Consider the following 25,803-nt stretch of genomic DNA (forward strand, 5'->3'; position numbering starts at 1 on the left):
AGCACTTTTGGGAGGGGGAGAGGTGGAGAAATTAAAGCATGTCGGGATGTGTCTCTCTTAATTTTGGTACCTAGGGTAAGGCTCTGGTACCCAGGATAACTTTTGCTTTGCTGGCCTCCTAGATACCTAATCACCAGAAAATTCGGTGTTTAATTGGTTCTTCCTACTATAATCCTACTGTTATCTAAGGTGCTTTCACGACCGTACAGACTCTTATGTACATCCAACGCTGAAACCTAACGAAACCGACTCTTACGAGGTTCTTCAAGAAGGGTAAATAAGATATATGACTATAGATAACTTCATGTTTCTAACGAATAGATATTTTATGTCTCTTTTTCAAGGGGCTTCGTTGATCTTGGCAAAAAGGTGGGGTGGGCCTAGTTCTCTTAACCGTTATTTCTTCAAAGCTTTTTATCATATTTCGTTATGGTTATAGTCAGAGGTGTCAGAGACGAGAAAATTGAAAAAAAGCTTTTCTGGATTGTCATTTGCAGCAGGTCATTTTCTTTAAAAGCTTATTCTATCAAAATCATGGACGTTAAAAGGACCCTTGGGATAGCTCGAACACACTCCAATCAATTAATATATTACTCCAATCAATATTACAAACCATCACTTATAAAATGGTCGAACTAGGAATTTGAAAATTTGAGATGATCGAACAGAGTAATGATTTCTCCAAAAATTTCTATCAAAAATTTGACCCAGATCTTTTAAAGCTACCTAGTTGCAAGCAGGGGTGCAGTCCTAAAAGTTAGGAGGGGGGGGGCTGTGCTGTAGAAAACCACAGCCATGTTCACAGCTTATATTGTATACTTGAATTTGTGTTGAAGGTTCTCTGTTGGGTATATAAAGGACACAAAAGGTTCATAGGAAATTGCTCATTGACGGAAAATCGATAGCATAATAAAGAGTTAATTCAAATTTCAAGAAGGGAATTTGCCGAACCAAACATATACTGGCTTGTTAAATGGGGAGAAGGGCTCAGCCCAACAAAATCTCTCTAAATTTTAACAAAGGGGGCTGAGCCCCCCTGAGTTCCCCTCTACGGCAACACTGGTCGCAAGAAAAGTCAGGCAATCTTAAGCTGAATTGCAACACAACAGCTGTTTCATGGCCAATCCTGCTTGTAGACCAGGCTACAGTGGCGGTAGGTGCCACCTCAGGGCGGAGAAATTCAAATGGATATTTTCAGGTAGCTATTGGTCTGGTTACTTGGAAAAGTGATGGTGAACGGGGAATTGTTGGGGTTTAAGGGGTAAATACGGGGGTTAAAGTTCGTCATATTAGCATATTATCTCTGCGGAGGAGCCACTGTTTTGTTTACGACTTCAGAGCATGGCAAGTGCATGTTATCATAAAAAAGTAATCTAGAGGGAGTCTTTTAGAGCCTCTTCTTTAAATTCCGACATATTGCTACAATAAGAGTCGTCACGTGACCAATTTTTACCCCTTACCATATTTGGAAAATGAGCCTTTTCTAACAGAATACCTGAACTTTTTTTGTTTAAAACTCTTAAATGTTACAATAATGTACAAATCAGCAAGATTATTCTACAACCGAGCTTTTGTTTATAGATACCCTGAATAACTTTGAGTTTATGACTGGTTTTAACTATGTGTAGAATAATGGTTGCGAAGACATGATAATTTATTAGGTCCGTTTGATTTCATGCGCATTTGGTTATTACGTGATGACTCCACATCTCCTTCAGATGCTGGGCAACTTTTTTCGCAATTCATCGCTTTGAAAATATTTGTACAAATAGTAACACAAATATGTAACGCAATGAACTCAAGAAATCATGGAAATACATAGCAGAACAAAAAGACCTGTGTGCATCATTACCAAGAAGGAATTGTTTTGCTCTAAGCGTCATTTTCAGTATTTAAGTTGCTATTTTCGCTCTGAAAATTGGATACTCTGTGTACCTTTAAAGTATTGAGGGGGACCTGTTTTATTTATATTTTTAAACATGCAAGGCCTAAGCTGTATTGTTCATTACCCGAGCAAAGATTGTCTGTACAGTATTATTAAAGATTTGTCTGACATCAATAAAGATAAAATTTATGCTGCAAAGGCTACTCGTTTACGACTTGGTGGCAAAAATCTCCACGAAGAACAATGCAGCTCCATTCCTGACGAGGTAGATCCAAATAAGCACGGAGTTCACTTAGAACCTTGTTATCAAAAATTTACAAAGATCCTGTTCCATGAGAAATTCCTCGCAGAAACTAGCACTGAAGCTATTCAGCGTCCACAAAGACTAAAGACTGCAGCTACTCAGAGACCAGATGTTTATCCCCAGATGTGTAATTTTTGCCAAAAGTACCGGGTAAAGAGGCAATAGAAACATCATGTACCAATAACGATCACGACGAAGCAGGCCGAACTAACGTAAAAGAAGCTGCTGAAGCCAATATCGATCAGAACATTTATTATGAAATTAAAGATGTTGATCTCATAGCTAAAGAATTTTAATACCATGAATTCTGCTACAAAGAGTTTACAAGGAAAAAAAACGCTTTAACTGGGCATCCATCGAAAAAAGTTGTTGTACGCTCTCCATCCTCAGACATCGACATCTTGGTAATTTTATTAAGTATTATTAAAGAGCAAAGTCAAGTATATCTCAATTTTGGAGTTGGTTTGAATAGAAAAGGACTATTTTTGTCTGATATTGAGATGGAAGATGGTTTGAAGAAGTGCCTGATAGGCTTTCATGCATTCACAGGGAATGACTATGTGTCATCTTTTTTCCACAAAGGGAAATCAGAATGTTGGGAGGTGGTCCAGAAGAACAACAGATTTGTTAACACATTTTCGCTACTTGGGCAGGTATGGGAACTTGATGAGCAAATATTTGTTAACCTTGAAGAATATGTTTGCCATTTATATGGATACCGGCAAAAAAATGTCAATGATGTGAGGAAAAAATTACTTGACAAGAAGTATTCAAGGCAAGGTAAAGCCATAGACATTTCACTCTTGCCTCCATGTCAATCATCACTGAGGCTACACATATTGCGATCAAACATCATTGCAAAGATTTGGAAGTCATCAGGTGAAAGGTTCATAAATTTGACAGATCTTTCTACTTTTGGCTGGAAAGGGAATCTGAATATAGACTGGCAACGACAAGCATTTCCAGACGAACTGACTGACTTGTTCCTGGATCTTGAAGAAGACGTGACCTTCGGAGATGATAAAGAAAGTGAAAATGAAACCTACAATGGATAAACAATGACAAATGCAGGTATCTTTGCCTTAACTTGCATCTTTTAACATTTAAGAGTATCAAACAAAAGAATACGTGGTACAAAAAAAAGAACAAAGGTATTCTGTTAAAAAAGCTCACCTTCCAAATATGGTAAGGGGTAAAAATTGGTCACGTGACCACTCTTATTGTAGCAATATGTCGGAATTTAAAGAAGAGGCTCTAAAAGACTCCCTCTAGATCATTTTTTTATGATAACAAGCACTTGCCATGCTCTGAAGTCGTAAACAAAACCGTGGCTCCTCCGCAGAGGTAATATGCTAATATGACGAACTTTAACCCCCGTATTTACCCCTTAAACCCCAACAATTTCCCGTTCACCACCACTTTTCCAAGTAACCAGACCCATAGCTACCTGAAAATATCCATTTGAATTTCTCCGCCCTGAGGTGGCACCTACCGCCATTGTAGCCCGGTCTATTGGGGCCGTGTAACCAATCTAACTGCAATTGTGATTTGTGATGAAGTAGGTGATTTGCAACGTAAACCAGATTATCACTGCAAAGTTGTGTTACCTCCCCACTTTTTTTCACTGGGCTTTGATTGCCGCCCTGTAGAAGACTCAGTTTGTTTTTTGTTATTTACTATCCTTATTCGAATAATGTGGCTCGATTTTCCCACATCACACATGTTGGCTCAGTTAGGCCCATTCATATCGGATATCGACTCGGCTTTGTTTTATTTGTTTACTTCTCCGCCGTCCTATCATTTTTTTTGTTTAAGTTATTTTGGACGGTTGTCAAATCACGGGATTGTAGCTAAGCAGGTCTATCTTTTAGTGAAAACAGCAAGAATTATACGTTGCTTTTATCTATGAACATAACGTCTGTCACGCGCCGTTATTCCCCAGGCCATTCTAAAAATTATCGACAGACTTGTTACAGTTTCTACAACCGAACTGAAAAAAATTGCAACAAAGCTGCAACAAAATCTTTGCAAATCAAATCGTCACAGAATGTGTTTACCACATTTGAAACGCTACAATGACAGGAAACCAAAATTAATGCCCTTGTTTGAGTATTTTAAAAAGCTTGTAATTATGCAGAAAAGACACCCAGTTGGGCGGAGAAGCTGTCAAAATCGTCTGAGGAAAATATAGACAACAAAAGGCCGAATGTGAAGAACACAGACAACAATGGGCCTATTGTCTAGAAACATGTTCCTATCTGCCAATCAAAGTTGATTTTGCTTGTTGCTCTTATCGCTGATTGGTTGAATAGGCATGTAACGTCATGTCGAAAAATGTTCACGATCAATAACTTGACAGTCTAGGGAGATGTGCAGATTCGCGAGGAAATGTCGGTGATTTTAGGCAATCTATTTACAAGATCCAAACTTTAGAAGGGCAAAACATTGCAAAAGGACTTCTGTTGTTTCCTTCTTCGCATTTAAATCACAATCTGTGCGTGAGGTTTTAAATAAACTGCTAGAATTGTTGCTGGCAAACTGGGAAGTCGCTGGGAACATTGATCACGCAAGAAAGCAAAACAAGATTGAGCTACCGGTGAGTTACCTCTACAGATTCATTATTTGTTATTTGAAGAATGTTTTACCTTTTAATTCACTCTTACCTGCTGGATTTTGCAACCAGACCTTGTGGAAGGCCCATCAAATTTACACACAAGACAATGCATTGTCTTGTCTAGTGCAGTGAGATGATGTCTGGGATTTTAGGACAGAACCTATGTTTATGAAAGTATTATGCCTCATTTTTTAGAAGTTTGTTTATCAAATGGTGTCATATATTTTTCTTAAACCTTATTTTGATGAACTGATGGTTGCTTGTTTGCACCAATGCAAATTTTCGCCACATCTCTGTAACGCCTTGTCCTCGTTCTGCATGTCTGGAGGGACACAGGTGATGTGAATATCGCGTCTTATAAAACCAAATGTAACCTATAATTCTATGCCCCTGAGTGCACAAAAATACCTGGAAAATGTTTAATAAATTGTTTATATTTTATTGTCACGTGGAGATATCTTTTGATGTTTTTGCGTTCTAATTCAAAGTCACTTTCCAGGGCGTTTGTCATAAGCACCGAATGGTCTAGCATCGCCGACAATTGGTGCAGAATGATTCCTCAGAGGGCAGATATTTTGCCAAGGTCTGTCGCTGTTAGTGAAGGTACCCCACTTGGCAAAGGCATCTTGCTCCCATTGGATCAGACAGTGAGTAGAATTATTCCTTTTCCTGTTGGAGGTGCTCTGAAATAAAATTGTAATCACATAATTTTCCCGACGACATCAAACCCCGATTGCCAAGGAAGCAACGCCTGTGCGTCAATATTTCAGAACTATAGTGACCCAAAGCCAGACATCATTTTGCCATCCAAAGTAAAGTTTGAGAAACACCAATCTGTTCCATGTCATTTTGTGAGACTGCATGCAGGCAAACACTTGCGTTGCCTGTACATATACCAATGGGTCAACTGATTTAGCGTCTGACCGGATTTATGAGCTTATGTATTGTTATTTCCCAGTGTATTGTTTGGAAGGCGTAAGGCTGTCATGAGCACCAGTAGATTATGGACCTAAACGTCTCTTTTGTATGGTTTGCTGCCGTTGTCAAAAAGCACATGTTGTGTACGTAGTTGAACCTATATTCGAGTCTCCTAGCCTATTTATGCTTTGAATGGACATTTTAATTAAACGCGGCGCGTGCTGTTCAGTTGTATCTTTGCTTGAATTCAGATGGCGTTCAAGCACTACCGCGAGCATTTTCATCGAACCGTTTTGTTTGCCTGCAACCTTTTCTGATTAAATACAGTTTTATTTCAGCTAAAGGGTTATTTGCTACGACATTTCTTATTCGAATATTCTAAATTGACTGAGTCTCATATTTTAGCGACCCGGGGGGCTTTGGGATGGAGAGGTACGTTGGAACTGGGTGGGCCCCTACCCCCCAAATTTTGGGGAAACGCCCCTTGTCCAAATTGACCTCTTTGGAACCTTTGGAAAGTGCCTCTTTTTCTTAAGTTCATTATCCCTTCTTTCATCTGCCCCCAACTTTAAATGCTCCTGAAGTATCTGGGGTTACTTTCTTAGAGAACTGCAATAGAAGTTATTTACGCTTCCCGTGAGAATTGTTTGTAACGAAAATCTTGTGTAATTTCAACTCACAAAATGCACAGAGTATTTTAAAAATGTTCACTATAGTCAATTGTTTCATGGGTGGGGGTGGGCCGGGGATGGGGTGTTGCAGCTTTTAAGGGCAAAACCTCTGTCTGTAGATTTGAGTAAATTGATGGGGTCAAAAAAGCTGCACTTTGCAACTTGAGGACAAAATCCCAAACAATATTTTTACTTTTTCCAAGTTTAGTTTTGTCTTATTATGAATCTAAATAAAATCAGGCCAGGTATAAAAAGAACCCCAAAAATGAAAAACAGTTTAATCTAAGGCTTTTGCTTAGTTTTTTTATGTACGAAGAATGAGTACATGAAATGGGGGTGCTCGGTTTGCTTGCAGGGATGAGTCTTTAATAACAGGGATCTGAATAAGATTATGGGTGTGCTACAAGTTTTCAAAACAAATAACTGGGAGGGGATTTAATTATTTGAGTCCAAAAAGTAGTTCATAACTTTATTTTGCATTGCAGCACTGTTTTATCCTTTAATGTTACAGTACCTGTAAAATTGGTGGGATTGCATGCAAATAAAACAAGCCTTGCTGTGTTGAAATTGACATATATCTTGTTTGAACAGGTTTTTCAAACTATGATAGGGATAGTGATGGGATTTGAATTGATAGTTTCTAATGATAGTCCTTATTTTAAATATTTTACAGAATCCTATTTCATTTTCTGTAAAAAGATTGCCTCTAAGTTACCTGTGTACAGTTTTTTGTAATTGTCTTGTCATTTTGTGTGAAATTTTCAATACCCCACAGAATCCACTGTTGCCTCTGGATCAAATTTTATTGGAATCCAATATAATTGTAAATAAGAAAATAATTCAAGTTAAAACAAAATGATATTGAGTCAAGATTTTAGTTTTATTTGCTAATCTTATGATTGAATTCTAGAAATCTCAAGAAAACTCACTCTAGCAACTTGTTTTATTTTTTATCAATACTCAATAACATTTGTAATAGTAATAATAATAATAATAATAATGAAAACTTTTCAATTCAATTAAACTACAATTACAAACCTCTCTATTACCTTGGTAACTGGCTAGCCTGGGTTACAGAATAAGACTAAAACAATCGTATAGTAAAAAGGCAAACTAAGAAAGAAAGAAGAGAGAAGCTAAAATGTATATATATAAATATATCAAAGTGATAATGGAAACATTTCATTTTCAATTCAACTTAAACTACAATTACAAATCTCACTATTACAAGGTAATTTGCAATTGGCTAGCCTGGTTTTACAAGAAAAAACTATAACAATCGTAAGGTAAAAGAAAAAACTGAGAAAAATAAAACAACCAAAATTAAAACGGATGTAATTCCGGATTTGTCCATGGTTTATTTTTGCAACAAAATATGTAGTACGTAGTACGAATGGCAATTTTGGAAAGTTTAGAGATGAGATACCGTTTTTGTTGTTGATCGATGGAGAGAGAGTCACACATTTTGAAGAAAGAGATGCAGGAATTGCCAAAGATGCCAAGAGAGCTCATAGAAAGATTCACAAAAGAGACACATTTGAACTTTCGCTGTAAGTCAGATAGGAGAGGAGCATACTTGCTGTGTTTTCTTGTTGCATTTGTGTCAAGATTGGATTCAAAACCAACAGTAAGCTCTAAGATGTATAGGTAATTGTTGTTAGTCTTCAAGAGAAGATCTGGGCGAAGGTTTTCTCCAGTTATGATTGATGGTGAAAGATAGCCAGGTATATCAGCGTAGATGGTAGATTCATTAACAGCTTTAAGAGACGTAGCTAGAAAGTTTAAGATAGAGTTATGACGCCAGGTGTATCGGCCTTGTTCCAGGTATGTTTTGCAGCCAGAAACAACGTGAAGGAGGGTTTCTGGCAGAAAACAGAAAGAACAATCAGAAGTCTGGCTCAAGTTCCACTTTTTCAAGTTTTTCTGTGTGGCAAGGGTATTGTTCAGGTACCTTATGGTGAAATTGAAAATATTCTGAGGCATGCTACTTTGCACCTTGGACCAAAGTTTGTTTATTTGTGAAAGATCCTGGTTAAAAAGATGTGACAATAAAGATCCTTGGGAAGTTAGAATGTTTTGCAGACGATCTTTATGTTCTTGCTGGACAGCCTTTAATGCTTCTTTCGTGTTCCTATATATATCATATTGTATATTTGTGCTACTGCTGGTATTTTTCCATAAAGAGCGAATGTTATCGTTTGGTGAAGATTTCAATGCGTTGCGTAAAATAGTTTGACACTGTAGGAATTTGGCGGATGGTAAAGTTAGGCTGAGTCCAAACTGGTTTTTAGAAAGAATAATGCTACTCAAGGTAGCACTTATTGGGAGGTCGAGCCACTGGCGGATGTATTTGGATACGAGGCTGTCAAGATTCTCGACAACCCACGTCTTTGAAAGATCTGCTACAGTAAGGTTCCAAGAGATTTTAGAAAGAACAAAGTTGTGATAAAGAAGCAACTTATTTTTTGCATGTAGAGGCTGGGAATCAATTTGCTTGAGCATGTTGGACAGTGATGATAAAAGATCAGATTTATGTTCTTGGTTTGTCATTTCAAAGTCAAAATGACAAAATGATATTAATAATAATAATAATAATAATTCCATAAAACCATTTCAAATGACTTTTGTACATTCATTATTTGCAAAAAGTGACTGTATGCTATATTTGCTATCATTGTTAACCAAAATTTGAATATTTGCCAGACGGTCGAATGAACAATTGATGCCCTTTGCGGGGCGTTTTAATCATAATTATGAACCGGTAATCGGTGTTTCTTTTCAGAAAGGACAAATGGTCTTTGCTCATAATATGGGGGCTCTATCTAGCTCAGATTCACGTTTTTGTCAGAAATCCTGTCGAGCCTGTCTTCTTGTCCGAAAATCGTGGGCCTAAGCCACCCCCCCCCCCCAATAAAAACTAACCAATGGTATTCATTTTCCACCATTAATCAGTGGAATTCATTTTTGCGAAAAAGTTGACATTCTTCGGTAGAAAAAAACCGACAAAACCCTGGACAATACTGAAGCTTCGCCATTTAAAAAGGGGAGGGGGATGGGATGCTATTTGCAGTTTGACAAATGTTTTAGACGGCACTTCAGTTTTTCAGCTGTTATGAAATGAAAACGAATCCATAAGATGGAAGAAAATGCCAACGAATTGTCGATTTGGTGCTTAAGGAGGCTTTTGCCCCCTGCCCCCAACCACTGGGCCCTTGCCTTAAAAATAGTGCTGTTGCACCGATAATGCAATGAGGCGAGCCAGGCATGAGATAATCCTTGCGACTGTGGTATCGTCTGGTAAATTTGTGTACGTTTTGTAAAAATTTTATGTGAATATAAGGAAAAAAAATCCTTGCGACCTCATTGTTAAGTTATTTATTACAACATTGGCGGTATTAATCCTTGCGAAATTAAAACAAGGTTTTTACGTGCACTAACATCTGCACAGCATACTTCCCATAGTTTTCTTTTCTCATTTTAGCACCTGCTTGTGGAGAAAAATCTGGCCTAATTAGCGTACATTCTCAGTGTCCTATTTAGACTTTCACCGTGTTAATAAGGCTAAACGATGGAAAATCACAGCTAGAAAGCTCTTGACCCCAGTGGAAACAAATTAAGAAATATTTATAATTCAATGGTTTTCATTATACTAGAGGAAATGTTGATATTGTCTCCAAATTAGACGACCTTGCTAACATCCTTTGATTCTTCATGAATTTTTGACAAACATGATGAAGAAAGCATTTTAAAAGTTTGGAGCATATGTAGGAATCGTCTCATGTAGGAATTAAGGTGCGAGCTGCAAACAAGCACGCCAATTTTGTAAAAGTGAGCGGGGCAAGAGCCCCCTTGTGCCCCAACGAGAATCTTGCAGTTTTTTTAGATACAATAGTGATTATGTAGTAAGCAATGTCCTATACAATTTATAATCAAGATCCTTCTGACGTGGTATGCAAGCTAGGCCCAATATACTATCTGAATTGGGTATACGTCCAGTTGCAGATGCTAGGGAAAACCTTTCGCGTCTTTGACTTAATTTTTGACTTTGTACTGATGACTGCTTCTGCCTCTGTGGTATGCTCATGAATTTGGTCTGGATGAGCAAAATTTTTGTGTATTAAGTTTTCTATACGTGGCTGTTCAGATATTTTTTGGGGGAGCAACAGTTTTACAGTGTCACTGAGGAACAACAACTGTGACGGGTCCTTGAAACAACATGTTTATAAGAAATATTTTATTATCATTATGGTTTAGTAAATCTTGGAAAAACTGGAGCCAACTACAAGCACGGACTATTGAAATATTTTATTTTTATAGTATGACATACCCATCCTTTTGATCAAATAACTGCAGCATGCAGTTTAACGATCATGTTAGAGAGATTGGTGTTAATTGTGAACTAAGTATTCTAAAATCTAATTCGCTTCTCTGTAAATATCGATAAACCACGATATTTTTTGTCCCTCAGTATCCCATATCCGTTTATTTGTCACTCGTTTTGGGTCTCGCTAACGGGCCTCAGTTTATAAGAAAGACAATTATTATTTTATCAGTTGATAAAAGACATTGGCGTAGCTTCACCTTGCATACTGGAGGGGCCTGAGCGTCATTAAGAGTAAAATTTGACTAAGAAGATATTTACATTTATATATATATCTATAGATGAAGAAAAAATTAGGTTCTATTCCACCAACCGATAGGCGACTTACCGACCAACTAAGGGTTTGGTGAACCAACTGAAGATTTACCGACCAACTCATGAAGAATTGGGGAATGACACAGCCCCCATGTCCAATACTAGCTAACCCAGTCAAGGCATGGCAGGTCCATACTGAGAGGAATTTATTTAAGAGGAGTCTGGGAATAAGCAAAATTTTGGTAGACCAGCCCCTCTGAATACTCATAGAATGCTTTGTTTTACATTTACTTTACAGTGTCTCACAAAATGTACAGTTTGGCTGGTGGATACTATAATCTATAGGTTATTGGGGGCTGTGACCCGCAAGCATCCGCTCTCAGAATATTTTTGTTTACGTTTAACAAAGTCAAAAGGAGCAACCATATTGTTTTTCTGAGCACCTTTGACCTATAATAGTTTGTTTTTGTTTTGGCCTGCTTCATAGATCATAGAACCAAGGCCAAATTATAGTGATATGCTGAGGAAAGATTCTGTGTTCATGTGGCCATATCTTAGTCAATATAAAAAAAATTAGCTGAAATTGCTTATTTAGAGGTACTTCATAATGGTCTTTCAAGTTATAGGATTCTAAAGATATATATTTATGACTTCGTATGGTAAGAGATTTACTAGACCAAAGAAACATACATTAAATCGACACCCCATCTTTTTTTGATCATTACCATTTGTGATTATCGACATATGTTATTTTGATATTCACTGTGTAATGTAAATTATATTTTCAGAGCGGCAAAGGCTATCCAAAAATATCTGATTTATGGGTTCATGAGTTGCCGTGGACCTAACGTGTCGCACGTTGCAAAATAAAATGCTCATTTGACTAACTGCGCTATATTGTTAAGTTTATAAGCATTTTCGTGTGTTTAGTAGTGGTTTTATGTCTATTATCATGTTCCCTGTAAATATTTTGACAAATATCCATGTGTTGTGTTACACTGATTTTTACGTCACTTTATTTAATGCGATTTGTTACGTCACTGTGTCGCACGGCTTCTGATGTATTCACCTATTTGTGTTGCGACAGGGCAACCACTTGCTAGGCATCAAAGAACTGGCAAAGCCACTAAACGCCGTTTCAGGAGAAATTCGTGACCAATGGACATACATGGCGCACCTGACAACAGCAGCTAGATATCCTTACGAAACATTCCTGTCTCCATTTGGACGCGGTGGTATCATAGGGGGTCGAGACGGGTGAGTGTTCAAATTTTTTTACCAAAGCATTCCTTGTCAAGCTGAAAATATTGTATTGAGGACACCGTTCTGCTGTTTTTTGATTATCGGGTTTAAATTTAGTAATACTGTTGGAGTTGAAAGCACAATCTTAAAACATTTTCAATTTCATCCCCATGAAATAAGAACATGGAATTTTTTTCTGAAGTAAATTTGAATACGTCATTTTGAGTTTTCTCATTAGCTGAAGGGATGTAGCTGTTTTGCTATCATCAAATTCTCTTCTACTTATGGTTGATGTTTGAAACAAACGGAAGACGTCGATAATTGCTTGTGGGTACTTCTTTAAAACTGTTGGGAAGGATGACCCGAAGACGCACTTTTCTGTTTTCCCCAGAACCGTCGCTCGTTAGCTGTTTGCAAAAAGGCGATATTTCTCAGTTGGCCTAGCTGTCGCGAAAATTGAAGTTTCCTTTGGCATTGTGTAGCACAGTTTTCGAAACTCGAAAAGAAGCTTTCTTCTTGTGCAAGATGTGTTAAGTTTGCGTTCGTAGCCTGTTGCTGTGCACTTTGCGTTTTTTATGCCCTGCTGGGATTCAAGTTGTTTGATGTTGTTTTTGCAGCTGATCTTTTTAGACTTTTAGACTCGTGTTTTTAACAATGTTATTTAGCGTTTTCCTTCCTAAAATCCTGTTTTTCTTTTCAGATATGGCACGCTAGATTTAGCCTTGCTTTCTGGTGCGAGACGAAAAAATGCGACAAGGGAGACGACCAGCCCTTTGAAAGCTTGGCTGCACGAGCACCGCAAGAACCCATACCCAACTAAAGGAGAAAAAATAATGCTAGCGATCCTCACTAAAATGACAGTCACACAGGTAGGCAAGTGTGAAACATACTCCACTGGTTGCTAATTTCCACCTCTTTTCCGTAAGAAACACCAGCTATATTTCTAGTTATTGTGCTCATCGTTTGCTAAACCCAAGAGAAAGAGAATGAAAAAGATGCACAAATAAATGGTTGGCAGGGCTCATGCTAATTTGTTTGCCGGAAAATGTTTGGAAATGCAAATTTTATTCCAACAAAAAGGACTTTTCAGAGCTCTAGATAGAAAATTTCGCAAGGACTTCTAACCAATCTTGCTTGAGCTATTTCAAATGGCCTCTGTAGTCACGTGCCGTGGCACGTCATTTTTTATGACTTATGATTCCATGCTTATGTTGGGACACTTTCGAATTCCAGATTTCAACATGGTTTGCAAATGCACGGCGAAGACTGAAGAAAGACAACAAAATGACATGGTCACCGCGAAATAAATCCACAGACAAGAGGGACTCTGTATCAAGAAGCTCAAAATTTGAGACAGAAGAGTCAAGGAAAGGTTCTGGTAGTTCTACTGATGATGAAGATTTCATTCACTGCATGGATACAGACGAAAATGGTAGGTGATTTTTTAAGGCTGGTTGTTTGCCTGTTCTTCCAAAGATATTATATGAAGAGTTTAATTCAGGACCACATTGTCTTGTTCTCTTTAGTAAGTGGAAATCAGGCCTTGATGTAGTTTTGCAAACATGTGTAATATCTTTTGGCTAGATTTAGCTTTGTATTGTATTGTATTGTATTGTATTGTATTGTATTGTATTGTATTGTATTGTATTGCATTGCATTGCATTGTATTGTATTGTATTGTAGATTATTTAACGTTAGTTTTTACAATAGTGAATATACACTAATTAAGACTAACATGAAGCAATTTCAAGGATTGCATAAGAAAGTTCATTTACTGCAAAACGAGCATGCGCACTTGTTTTCAAGGAACCAAGTTTTGATCAAATTCTTAAATTGTCTAGTATTTTGTGCTGTCTTTATTGATTCCGGGAGTGAATTCCAGATTTTAGGCCCTTGAAAACTTAATGATCTGATACCATTATTGGTAGTTCTGGCTTTTGGAATATATAGTTGCTCTTTCGTGAAAACTCTCCGTTGCTTTAAGTAAAGAGAAGTCTTTCGTGGCACCTGTGACATTTGCTTTACGATTTTTCTTCTGATAGAGCAACATAGCCCCGAATTTTCCAAACCTGGCGATGTTAGGATGGAAGATGATGTTTTTTCTGAAGACGAAAGACCAATTTGCATCAGCGACAAAACAGAAGCGAAACGCGAGGCTGCTTGCGAGCAAGACGCAGAGCCCAAAGTGAAAACTAATTCAGAGATGTCAACTAAGCAGAGCCAGGAAGGTCTGTTGAAAAAGATCGATTTCGGGGGCAACAATTCGCCTGTTGGGAATTTACAGCGATGGGTTGATGGTCACTTTGGGAACCAGTCTCCTGTCGATTTTCCAAGAGAGCTCACTCCACCGCGTACCCCAGTGGAAGAAGTCATCTCTCACGGGCTGTATAATGTTAAAGAAACCCTGAAAAGTAAAGAAAAAGTAAAAAACAACCAAGGTAATTAAAAATTATTTTGATATTTCTTTGAATTGGCAGCAATGTTACCGGACAGCAACTAGCCTGTTCTTCAGACCTCCAAACCCAGTTTGGAAATTTTTTTACTAGCTTTTTTATTTTTTATTTCCTTTTTTAGGGAAGGTAGTTTTAGGTTTTCTAGCTGTTTTTTATTCAATATAAACGATCCAATAGTAGGCCTCAATCATTACTTAGAACTCCTAGGCCAGCAAGAAGATTTGGCAACTGATTGAACATATTTACCACAATATAAACTGTGCATAAAGAATCAGAAATTCTGTCATTTATTTTTGCGTTCTTACGTCATCTGTATGTTCTATACCCGTTCTCTTTTGTGTGTTATCACTGTGATTATCGGCAAATATAATATTCGATGACCCGTTCGGCACCTTTGATGCGTCTTCACTGACAGACTCAAAGAATCTGCACATGCTCTTTATTTAAAAGCAGACGAGCCGTCTAGAATGGATTAAAAACAAGATTTGTTTTCAAATAAATTCTAGTCTCTATTATAAGAACGTTTTTGTCTGAACGTGTATTTCCTATTATCATTCGTATTTTTCCAGACGTTATAACTTCACTCTTTTTAAGACTGTTCATCTTTTTGTCAAAGAGATTAAGTTTTTACAATTTGCTTAAGGAAGTGGGTTAATTGTACAGAGCTTTTATAGGCAAGCGTCTTTTACTTGTTTGATTTGGATTAATTCAATGTAATATATCAAGTACTTGAAATGTTGCTTTATAAAGGGCAGCATTCTAGTTTTAATAACAGCATTCTGCAATCATTCCGAACTGGATTGTACCGATCTTTGTACAAACGTTCCTTTCATGTTAGATGCGGACAGTGGTAGAAAACTACGCGAAATCGTATTGAAGGACAAGCAGTGCTCAGAGGGTCTACCAGAACATCGAAGAAATAGAGATGATTGCTCAGATTTTATCAATAAAGCACCCCCGTCATCGGAGGATGTGTTTCGCTCTGTGGCAGCAACTGAAAGCGGCTTGCCGAGCCAATTCAAGTAAGTTTTGTTTAATTTTTTATGCCCTCGCACTAATTTGTCCATCAGATGATGTCATGACAGAATGTATGAAGACCTGTGCCAATTCATGTACCCTCCAATGTTATCTTTGAAAAACGTTTTGTACATCGATAAAGCGGCATTAATTGTAATGCCCCTCTCCTCACAAAGCAATGTTGTTTTGCAATTTAGATCAACCTTCCAAATTTTACGAAAATCAAATCAACTTCATTGCTTTTTTGGGGAAGGGATGAAAATTAATGCAGGCTCATCATTTTGGTGAGCAACTACTTGTATTTATTGTCAACTCGTGGGGGAGGGGGGGGGGGGTGGTAAAATACAATATTTTGGCAATATATAAGTAACAGTTTCTCAATTGCCAAAAATTTTTGAATTTGCAAAGATAATATTCTTTAAAAGTCGGCTTTTCGACTCCAAAGCTCGTAGTCTATTAGATGACTCTTAATTGTTGTTATTAACGACATTTTCCTTGTTTTAGATCATGTGGCCTAACAAGCCATAGAGAAATAGATGCTGTGCTGGCCTTAACATCATTAGCTTCCAGATGATGATGATGATGATGATGTAGAAAGAAAATCGAGACTGCACTTGAAAATACTACAAAGAAGTATTCAAGTATTCAATTACTCCCAGTATTAGACATTATATTGTTTTCTGAATAAGGCTATAGCGTCTTAGATTGTTTAATCAAAAGCATGTATATCTTGCGTTGTGGTAGCTATTTTAAACTCACCAATAGCTCGAGGTAGGCCTTGCCCCACATTTCATTGTTTCTATACTATTAAGTTCAGTTTCTTTTTCTATAGTTAGTTATATTGCCTTGACAACCAAAGCCTAGCGTTTATTCTTTATATTCCTCGGCCCTTGTTTTCCAAGTTTTCTACTTAGTCCTCCTGTCACATTACATTACGAAGCTTTCTTCACCACTTTCTACTTCAATTGCATAAACTTTGTTTTCTCTCCTTCATCCTCGATAGTTCTTGCCTCGATACTAATGCTTGTTCTTGCCTCACGCTTTTGTTCTCGCTTCATCGCTTCTTTTTGCTGCTAGGATTTTACATTTTTGTCCATATTTCACAAACGTAAAACATTTGATTTTCTTTGTGCTTGATGCATTTAGCTATATAGAAACTTGTTGATTCAAGTAGAAATTACCTTTTGTAGATTTTTTAGATGTAGATAGAATTATAGTGTTAGCTCAAAGCGTCTAGATTTCCTAATTTTTATTTTTTCATTTAATAAGGTAAATGTATGTAGAAGATTGGGGGGAATTTAACCATGAAGTTAATTTACTGTTGTTTTGTTATGTGATTTTGTCGTTTTGTTGTGTAACGAGAGCGAACCGAAGGGGATCCTCTTTCCGTTTTCGTGACTGAGGTCTCGTGGCTCTCTCTTGGCAAATTAAGTTCTTTAAGAATTAGAAGCAAGAAGCTTTTGGTTGTGCTTATAAGAATTGCAACTAAGAAGTAAACAAAGCATTTTACGATTTATATGCTTTATCAACTTTTTATGTTATTTACTTCATGTATGATATTGTGTTAAATTTTTACTTTCCTCTGTATACCCATTTTCAAATCAAAATAAGTTTCGATCCATCACCCCACTCATACTTTCATATGATATCTCAAAAACCTGCTAATTTACCTCTCTATAGAACCTTTCCGTCAAAAGCAGGCTGTGTTGCCAGCTGCACAGAACTGCCCTCACCTAAGAGATTGGCTTAATCGCGAGAGTCCCCTTTTCTGCACCGCCAAGTGGTATTAGTACTCCCATCCAGCTTTATTCTATTACAATGCACCAGAAATCCGAAATAGCCAATGTTCGCCCTCTTCCTTATCATATCTGCAACCAACCTCTATTGTAAATGATCTAAGGCAAATTCAGTGAATATTTCGCTCTTTACTGTATTTCTTTAGTAGTTTGTTGTTATTCTTTCTTAGTAATTTTTGACGTATTTTGACGTAGAGAATCACTCTGAATTCCCCTTGCACCTTAATCAGGCCTTGATATTGTCATTCCCTCTCGATCCATACCCCTAAAATGTATCCCTTCAGTATCTTCTTTAGTCTCAGAAAGGATATTTAGGCAATCAGTCACTCAATACTTCCCTTGTACCAATATATGGCTCATAGTCAACCCTCTACTTTGGTCATGTTCTGCTAGCTCCATTTAACTTCCAATTCTTGTTCTCCGATCCAGGTTCTTTGATTGTATAAGACATTTCCCGCTAGAGTAAGATACGGAAGGATTGTAAAAATTGTCCTCTTTCCCTCTTGATATATAGAACATTATTTTCGAGACCAGAACCTAGAAAAAGCTACACAAAATTTCTTCAGGACCGCAAACAGCCATTCGATTTACACTGGCTGATTTAAAGACGAAACATGTTGTTGTGGATTTTGTTGTCACGTTTTTAAGTCATGATTTCATCGATGCTATATTGCAGTTCTAGGAACCAAATACTAAGGCAGCATGTTCGTTATTTCGAAAGGAACGGCCAATTAGAGCTCTAAAGTCTTCATCATGTTTGAGCTGATGTAACTTTTTATGGCTAGTGTAACTTTACGAAGGTACTCACTCTGGTTGGGTATTTTGCAAGTTTGACATTTATTTAATAGTTCATCATAGATGATGTACAGTAGACTATGTTCGAAGTTTGAATTCTTTTGATATTGTGTATATATTATAGAACATTTAATTTATATGAGTAAAAGAGCGCAAATTCAAATAGAATCTATCTTTGCGTGAACTTATCTCTGGTACTATTTTGAATTTTTTGATTTTTTCGCTTGATATGGAAATCGAGTGAAATGGAAAAGACAGATACAGTTCAATCTCGTGAAGTCTACCCTGGATAACTCAGATTTTTCACTAAGTCAGACCAAGGACCGAGATACCGAGGGCCGGGGGGGGGGGGGGCGCCTTGGCCTAAGCCAAATATTTTTAATTTGTAAAATATGGCTGTTGTTACATGTTGTAACTCGGTCTTTGTGTCAGACCATTTCCTTGCCCCCTTGAAAGTCCAACTCTACGGAATTAAATTGTATGAACAAACGATGTGACCGGTTCGTTGGAGTGATTATGCCCCTACTTTTGTCAGAATGCTATTGTGAATCCAGTGCATCTGGACGACACAACATCCACCAGGAATGCATCTTCTGACGAGAAAGTGGTTTCAACTGACAGTAAACGATGTGAAGTTCTGATCGAAAATAAACAATGAAGGACTGTTTTGTTAGATAAAATCATAGTGGTAAAAAAATGTTCCTTCTTTCTTTCTGGTGGACACATTTTGTACGATTTGTCCAACTCCCCTTTATTGAGAATGCAGACATTTATATGAATTGTCCCTTTAAATTGCATGTTGTTCAATCTAAATTTCATGGATAAGTTTGTCCTTCTCCATGCATCCATATTTCGTGCAATTATATCTTTTTTGTTTATGTCGATACTATAACATCATTTAAACTATTAGAATCAATAATCTTATAAACGAGGGGCTCAAAAACAGTCTTTGAACTGCACATTATATACAATTATTTGTGTACTATTTTATATGTTAGCTTACTTAATCTAGCTGTAGCTTAAGTTCTTATGATTTTGTATTGTAATTTTCTTATATTTGATATTCGCTATGGTTTTTTGGTAACTATTATTTGAGAATGAAAAAGTTTTTTTTCTACCTAAGTTATCCTTCCTCATAGGTGTATGAGACACAGGGGCTGGGGGGAGGCGGCAAAAATTTATCGAATTTCAGGCCCACTTGGGAAATTTTATCTAATCTTAGCCCCCCCCCTCCCCGCCTTTTTAGCCTCCGCTAACCCATAACTACGCTGAAACTTAAGTTGCTTTGCAGAGAAGATTTTCATTGAAGTTCAATTTATCCGTAAACTTTCCTATCGTAGAGAAACCTTTTAAAAACCTTTCATGAATAACCTTCAACAATTTTTAACGAAATCTGGAAAGAAAAACATTGGATACTGCGAGGGCGGTGTGTTGCAGTTGCTGTAACTGGAGCCAATCTTGGCACCACGAGGATGGAGAAAATGAACCATGATAGTGATGGCAGATTTGTAAACGTTCTACAGGTTGGTTAAATTGCAAATTTGTGAGAATTGCCCTAAACTTCAACAGCATTCTGAGTGGAAACATTCATTTATTCTGCACAATCTAGAACAAAATACCCGGAAATATTCCACCTTACTTGTTGTGTTTATGATCGATTATTCAGATCTGGATTTCATTTAGTTCATTTTATTTATGGCAATATCCTAACTAGATATTGGGAAGTCAACTGCTGAAAGAAAAAAGCTCTTATAATGGTGTGAACTTGAATACTTCAACACACAGCTCTTAAAACTCTGAAAAAGTGGTCATACTTCAAGGGTGAAATAGAAAGAATATCGGTCCTGTGGCCCCCTAGGACAGGGTCACAGCTCATAACTGTTTGATTGTTGACTCCAATAAGAAACGATTAAAAAATTTATTTACAAAAATTAAATTACAGAATCTTCAAAATGAATCAAGCAAGTTGAGATGAATATGAGAAAGAGTAAATAAATAATGAAAGACACTGGATGAAAACAAACACTTGCCTTTACACTTGTTTATCATATCCTGAACACCAGCCTCAAAGTACAATGACATAGATATTTTTTTCATGGGGCTCTTAGTATTTGAACCAAAGGTAACCTTAGTCTGTTACCCGATCGGTTACTTGCCAAAGTATCACTTTCTACAAGAGGACTCTCCAGCAAGAGGACTCTCCTACAAGAGGACTCGCAAGGAAACAAAAAATGCTTTTTATGCAGCAATGTGTTTTAATTCCTCCACAATTCTCTGTTTTCAGGGACATTCGTAAAATTGTATGACCTTTATTCTAAGGTGTAATCAGGCCTGTTGCTAGCTTTTTTACCAAAGGGGGTTTTCAGGTCCCATTTGCTGACAAAATGGGTGAGCCATCTTTTCTTTACTGGAAAATTTTGAAATTTGCTGACCAAGCTCTCTTTGAAGGCAATTGTTTGGAAATTTGCGACCTCAATTTTGCAATTGAATTTATTTTTGTGGGGAGCATACAAGCTTGACCCTATCTAAGCAGGTCCTCCTTTAGTGTACCTGCGTCTCTGACATTTTAAACTCTGCCGGATGATTGTCAACACGTAATACTTGGCCCTGCATGAACTAGAGTTTTCTTGCTGTTGCTATTTACCGTATTTTGGCGGGAAATCACTTCCCTTTCCAAATCTTTGCCTAAATGGCCACCATGTCAAAGTTAGGGAAAGGAACTTTGAACTATTTTTTCGAAAAGCAGCAAGAAAGAACTGCTGTTTCCAGCAAGTTATCAAATAATCAAGATATAAATTGACTGAACGAATCTAGTAAGGATCAGGGAAATGGGAATATAATTGCAGTTTCTACACGCAATAGCGTCTTAGGCCTTGGCCTAGTGAACAAGAAAAATGAGAAAAATCAAACTTGAGTTGATGGTTACATGCAAGAAAAATCAAAGCATAACGATACTCTCTCCTTTTCGGAAAAGGAGAACGAGCAAATCAACCAGGCACAGATTATGTTTTCCCAAAATGTAACATTGCAGGTCGCCAAAAGTCTTTTCAACACACCCCTCATGCCCCCTTTCATGCCGGTGTCATATGCGTTTTGGTAACCTTATGCATTTCGGTCCGGGTACTCAAACGCATGGCAATTTTGGTTATGCAAAATCGTACCCAAGCTCTAAAACAATAGGGTACCAAAAAGAATGGTGGAATTTAGCATGCAAAACGGTCCAGGTACACAAACGCATGGCAATTTTGTTTATACAGAAACGTACCCAAGCACTAAAACAATAGGGTACCAAAACGAACTTGGAATTTCGCATGCAAAACGGTCCTGGTACAGAAATGCATAACAATTTTGCTTTTACAAAAACGTACCCAAGCTTTTAAAAAACAGGGAACTGAAACAAATGGTGGAATTTAGCATGCGACCTGGTCTGGGAACACAAATGTTCTGATTCATAATGTTCAGAATGTAAAGAACAATAGAACTATTTCTAACAAGGGGGTACTAACAAGAAGCGGTGCTGTGATTTCCCTTGTTAAGTTTATGCAAAAAAGTACAACATTAATGGCGACTCCAAAGTTTTCTTGATTAAAAAGTGTGAAATTTTAAACAAAAAAAGCATTGTGTCCTATTTTTTAATTTTATTGTGTCATAATATCGCACTACGATGAAATCACTTGATTTGAAACACATTGCGTTTCACAATGTTACACTTTTTCATAGGGTACCAAAATGTATATGACACCAGCTCTGCTGGCCCCCCCAAACAAAAAGTTGTATCTCTGCCCTTGTTATGTTGTTATTTTATTTGACATGTTTAGGTATGGTAATGCCAAACCTCAAACAAAGTGAGTCTGACGTAACAATTTTAACCAAACATGGTCACTTTTGCCTCTTTAGTTTTTTGTATTGCCAACTGTGTATTACTGATAGGTAAGACTCTTCCTAACGATATTCTGTTGAGCATTAAATTTCAATTTATTTTTCTTAAGTGTTATTACATGAAGTCTATATTTCTTAAGTCTTATTCCTTTAGGTAATCCAAGATGGAGAATTTATTGCAACTCCAATTGCTGGCCAGAGAGGCTCTGACAGTTATGACATCTTTCTTGCTGACTTCAATAATTACATGAATGAGATTACACAAAATGGAAAGCTCTTTTCCAGTCAAAATTTTAAAATTGGGGAGGTATGAAATTAATTGCAGTGCTACTTGTGAATATTATGTCTTTGATGTTTTTACAGCCATTTGTATTTGTTGTTACCTAGCTTTAGAAAGTAGTACACTGGAAGGTATAATTATCAAGGACGATCCTAGTCCTTCTTCTTGATCTGACCACACAATCTGATTCCTGTGCTTGAAATTACAAAAAGCCTCCAAATTTCCTTACTCTATGTGAAGGTTTGGTCATGGCAGAGACACAATCCCTAGAATCTTGGATCTGTATTCTGCATTCCTAACCACTGAGACATCACAACTGTTTTTGTATTGCTTTCTGTATAACAAACCAATGTGAAAGCGGAAATATTTTTCATTATTTGGTTTTTTTCTATCTTAACATGTTTACTTATAAGCAGTGGCTTGTTATTATTTTTTGGCACGTTTTGCTGCAGTTTATAATCAAAGACAGCTTATAATTATATTGAATTTGAAAGTCTAAATGTTTGGATAACAAAACAACGATAGTAAGGAAATAAACTATTGAAAAATGTAATGTTGTGGCTTTTTTGCATTTTTACTTCAATCTTGTATTTTTGAATTTTAACTAGTAGCAATTTCTTGAAATAAAGACAAATAAAGACAATTTTAATTTTGAAATTATTTTGTTAGGTAGTTGGAGTTTATTGTAAAATACAAGCTTCAGATCATGACAAATTATGGTACAGAGGAAGGGTACTGATTAAATTTTCAAAAGTGAATGGCATCACTTCAAAGTGAGTTAATTGCTTAAAAGAAGTTAGAAGTTATTTTGAGAAACATTTGTTTAGTAATATGTTATTGTAGGCATTTAAAAAGCTTTGAGTTCTGGTCAGAGGTGGCAACAGCTGCTGCAGGGTATTGCCCTCAGAAATAGTGGGTATTGCCCTCAGAACATTCTGGTGGTGAAGCCCATTTGTATTACAGAGATGCTTCTTAATTTGCATCATTAGAGTCCTATGCAAATTCAAGCTAAAAATTTCAAAGGTATCTGGAGAAAAAGATGATTATAATTGTTTTTCAGTATTGGATTTGTCACAGTTATATATGAGCTGTTTTTAGCAGTTGAATGCAGTATTGTGTATGCTAATCAAATTCATGTAATTTTAGTTTGGATCTATTTTTAGTTCTTTTTTGCACCAGTAATATTTCTTCATTTTGCTAGAGTTCTCCTTGTGGACCACAATGCAACAGTACTGGTGCCAGGAATACAGTATGTTTTCTGTATTTGTTATTATACCATTTTTGTTAGATTACTTTATCATTTTCATTTGCTTGCAAGTTTTACTGAAATTCATTTGTTTATGCTATTTGCTCTTTATATTCAAATATTTTGCTGCAGTTTAATTATTGTTATTTCTTGATTGTGGGTTAGGATATTGGTATTCTCACTCTTTTGATATATCATAGCTTTCTTTTGGTGTGTCATAACATCTACATTTACCTATCAAATACTATTAAATAAGTACCAACTGTAAGAGCCTATTTTTCTGGCTTGGTCAAAAATAATGATGACTAATTCATACCTAGTATGGCAAGGTTTGATGCAAAATATCAAGATTTCCCATATCAAATGATGAAGTGCAATTTCTATGGATTGAAACCATTGAGCTATAAATCAACTCCAGATAGTCTTGTCAGTCAACAGTAAGTTTTCAATGTCTCTTATATGTTTTTCAGAGTTTAGGGGCTTTCTCTTCCTGTTTTCACGCAAACACTGATCATGCAAATAAGTAATTAAGCTGTAAGATGTAATTCAAGCTAATGCAACATGAAAAATTAATAACAACTTTATTCATCTATTCGTCTGATTTTAATCATTAGCTTTTATTGATTCATTCGTTAGTTTGCTTATTCTTTTATTCAGTCATTAGTTTCATTCATTCATTTGCTAAGTCAGTCATTAGTTTCATAATTTATTTGTTCATTGAATCATTCATTAATACACTCTTTAATTCACTTTGTAGTTTTTCAGCAGCCCAAAAAGTTTAGAAGGGGAATGAGTGAAATAGGTTAATCTCGTTATCTTCCTATAGGCTTCCAAAATTTCTTCTCTAGTATATTCTGGGATGCATTTTCTAAAGTGCCTTAATTTTGTCAATGTTCCTTGCTATTGCCAACTGTTTTGGTACAAACCCTTTTAAACCCCAATTCTTTGATTTGGTACAAGCTTTGAATTTACTTCTTACATGTAAGTTATTTAACACAAAGGTATGTTTAAATGACTTTACCAAAATTATGTTAAAATAAACATTCTTGTTTAGCCTGCGACTGTGTAATCAGTTTTCACAATGCAATCAGTTTTACTGCTAATATTAGTATGTTAACGTATCCTCTTCATTGTAACCCAAATATTGAAATTGTTATTATTATATAAGGTTTTATTACATGCAGTTTGAAGCAACGGAAAGTGTTTACAGTTTAATGTCAACATAAACTAAGCTTTTTTTTACCATGTGTTTGCATGAAATTCTATGCTTGTACCTGGTGAAATAGCACCAAGTGTTTGGACTCTTGATTCTAACCCTTTTCAACTTTTTTATGCAGGATTTCAAAACACTGGGACTCTTCAACTAAAACTCGTCTGCAAGAATTCACTCAGGGTTTGCATCTGTTTATGTTACACTGCCTAAATTAAATTAGTGTTTTTGAAATAATAATATTATCTGATATTATAGTGAATATATCTTCCTGCCATTTTTGTGCTTGCAAGTTTCATTTTTAAGATTACAAGAGCATAGAAGATTCTGAATAATGACTACTGGTTAATCTCAATCTGTGTTTTTAATTTTTAAATTGTTAAAAAACTTTTACTTAGATTTGTTACCACAATAATAAACTTGATCAAGATAAGCTTAAAGGGTAGATTTTTCTCAGACCTGTGCCAATGAAAAAAGTCTTAAATTAATGGATGTCTGTTCTTCAAGCTTGTGATAAACTTAAGTTTTTCAAGCTTGTGAGTAGGGTGCCGGATATTCAGTAATAACCAGGTGTACAATTATGTTGGTATTGAATCTGTATAAAATCTTATGTCTACGCGTACATGAAGCTATTTAACATAATTGCAAGTTGATTGTTTATTTTAGGTTGCTTGTGTCGACTGCATGTTTGTGATGTTGACAAAGAAGGAGTCTTCCACGTGACATTGTACAAACTAGAGTTTGATGCAGTTGGGCGACAACAAGAGGTAAGCACAACTATGTATCTACCCTTAAAGTTATAGCATTTCTGATTTGATGTAACAATCAACATGTTCTTGCTTCGGCATCTTGTTTTC

The 25,803-nt window shown here is 36.5% G+C and overlaps 2 protein-coding genes across 3 annotated transcripts in view; both read left to right on the forward strand.

The window, feature by feature from the left end:
* Positions 1-4,134: 4,134 nt before the first annotated feature.
* LOC135690907 (uncharacterized) lies at positions 4,135-18,499 on the forward strand. Its single transcript, XM_065208596.2, has 8 exons — positions 4,135-4,785; positions 5,303-5,450; positions 12,116-12,285; positions 12,971-13,139; positions 13,504-13,702; positions 14,313-14,708; positions 15,562-15,745; positions 16,245-18,499. Exons 2-8 carry the CDS (start codon positions 5,355-5,357, stop codon positions 16,312-16,314), a joined length of 1,284 nt encoding a protein of 427 aa, XP_065064668.2. The 5' UTR covers positions 4,135-4,785; positions 5,303-5,354; the 3' UTR covers positions 16,315-18,499.
* Positions 18,500-19,678: 1,179 nt separating this feature from the next.
* LOC135690904 (uncharacterized) overlaps positions 19,679-25,803 on the forward strand; it is a 47,533-nt gene continuing 41,408 nt past the window's right edge. The window contains exons 1-7 of one of the 2 annotated variants that reach the window (XM_089115979.1): positions 19,679-19,854; positions 22,365-22,517; positions 23,160-23,263; positions 23,692-23,739; positions 24,057-24,173; positions 25,074-25,129; positions 25,613-25,713. In XM_089115979.1, coding sequence (XP_088972105.1) covers positions 19,804-19,854; positions 22,365-22,517; positions 23,160-23,263; positions 23,692-23,739; positions 24,057-24,173; positions 25,074-25,129; positions 25,613-25,713 — 630 coding nt within the window. In that variant the 5' untranslated portion in view covers positions 19,679-19,803. The remainder of the gene's footprint in view (positions 19,855-22,364; positions 22,518-23,159; positions 23,264-23,691; positions 23,740-24,056; positions 24,174-25,073; positions 25,130-25,612; positions 25,714-25,803) is intronic. The other variant, XM_089115980.1, reaches the window with a different exon arrangement.

The sequence above is a fragment of the Rhopilema esculentum genome, chromosome 4 (genome assembly GCF_057945365.1).
Source record: "Rhopilema esculentum isolate cy_ngs chromosome 4, ASM5794536v1, whole genome shotgun sequence".
NCBI classification, from domain to species: domain Eukaryota; kingdom Metazoa; phylum Cnidaria; class Scyphozoa; order Rhizostomeae; family Rhizostomatidae; genus Rhopilema; species Rhopilema esculentum.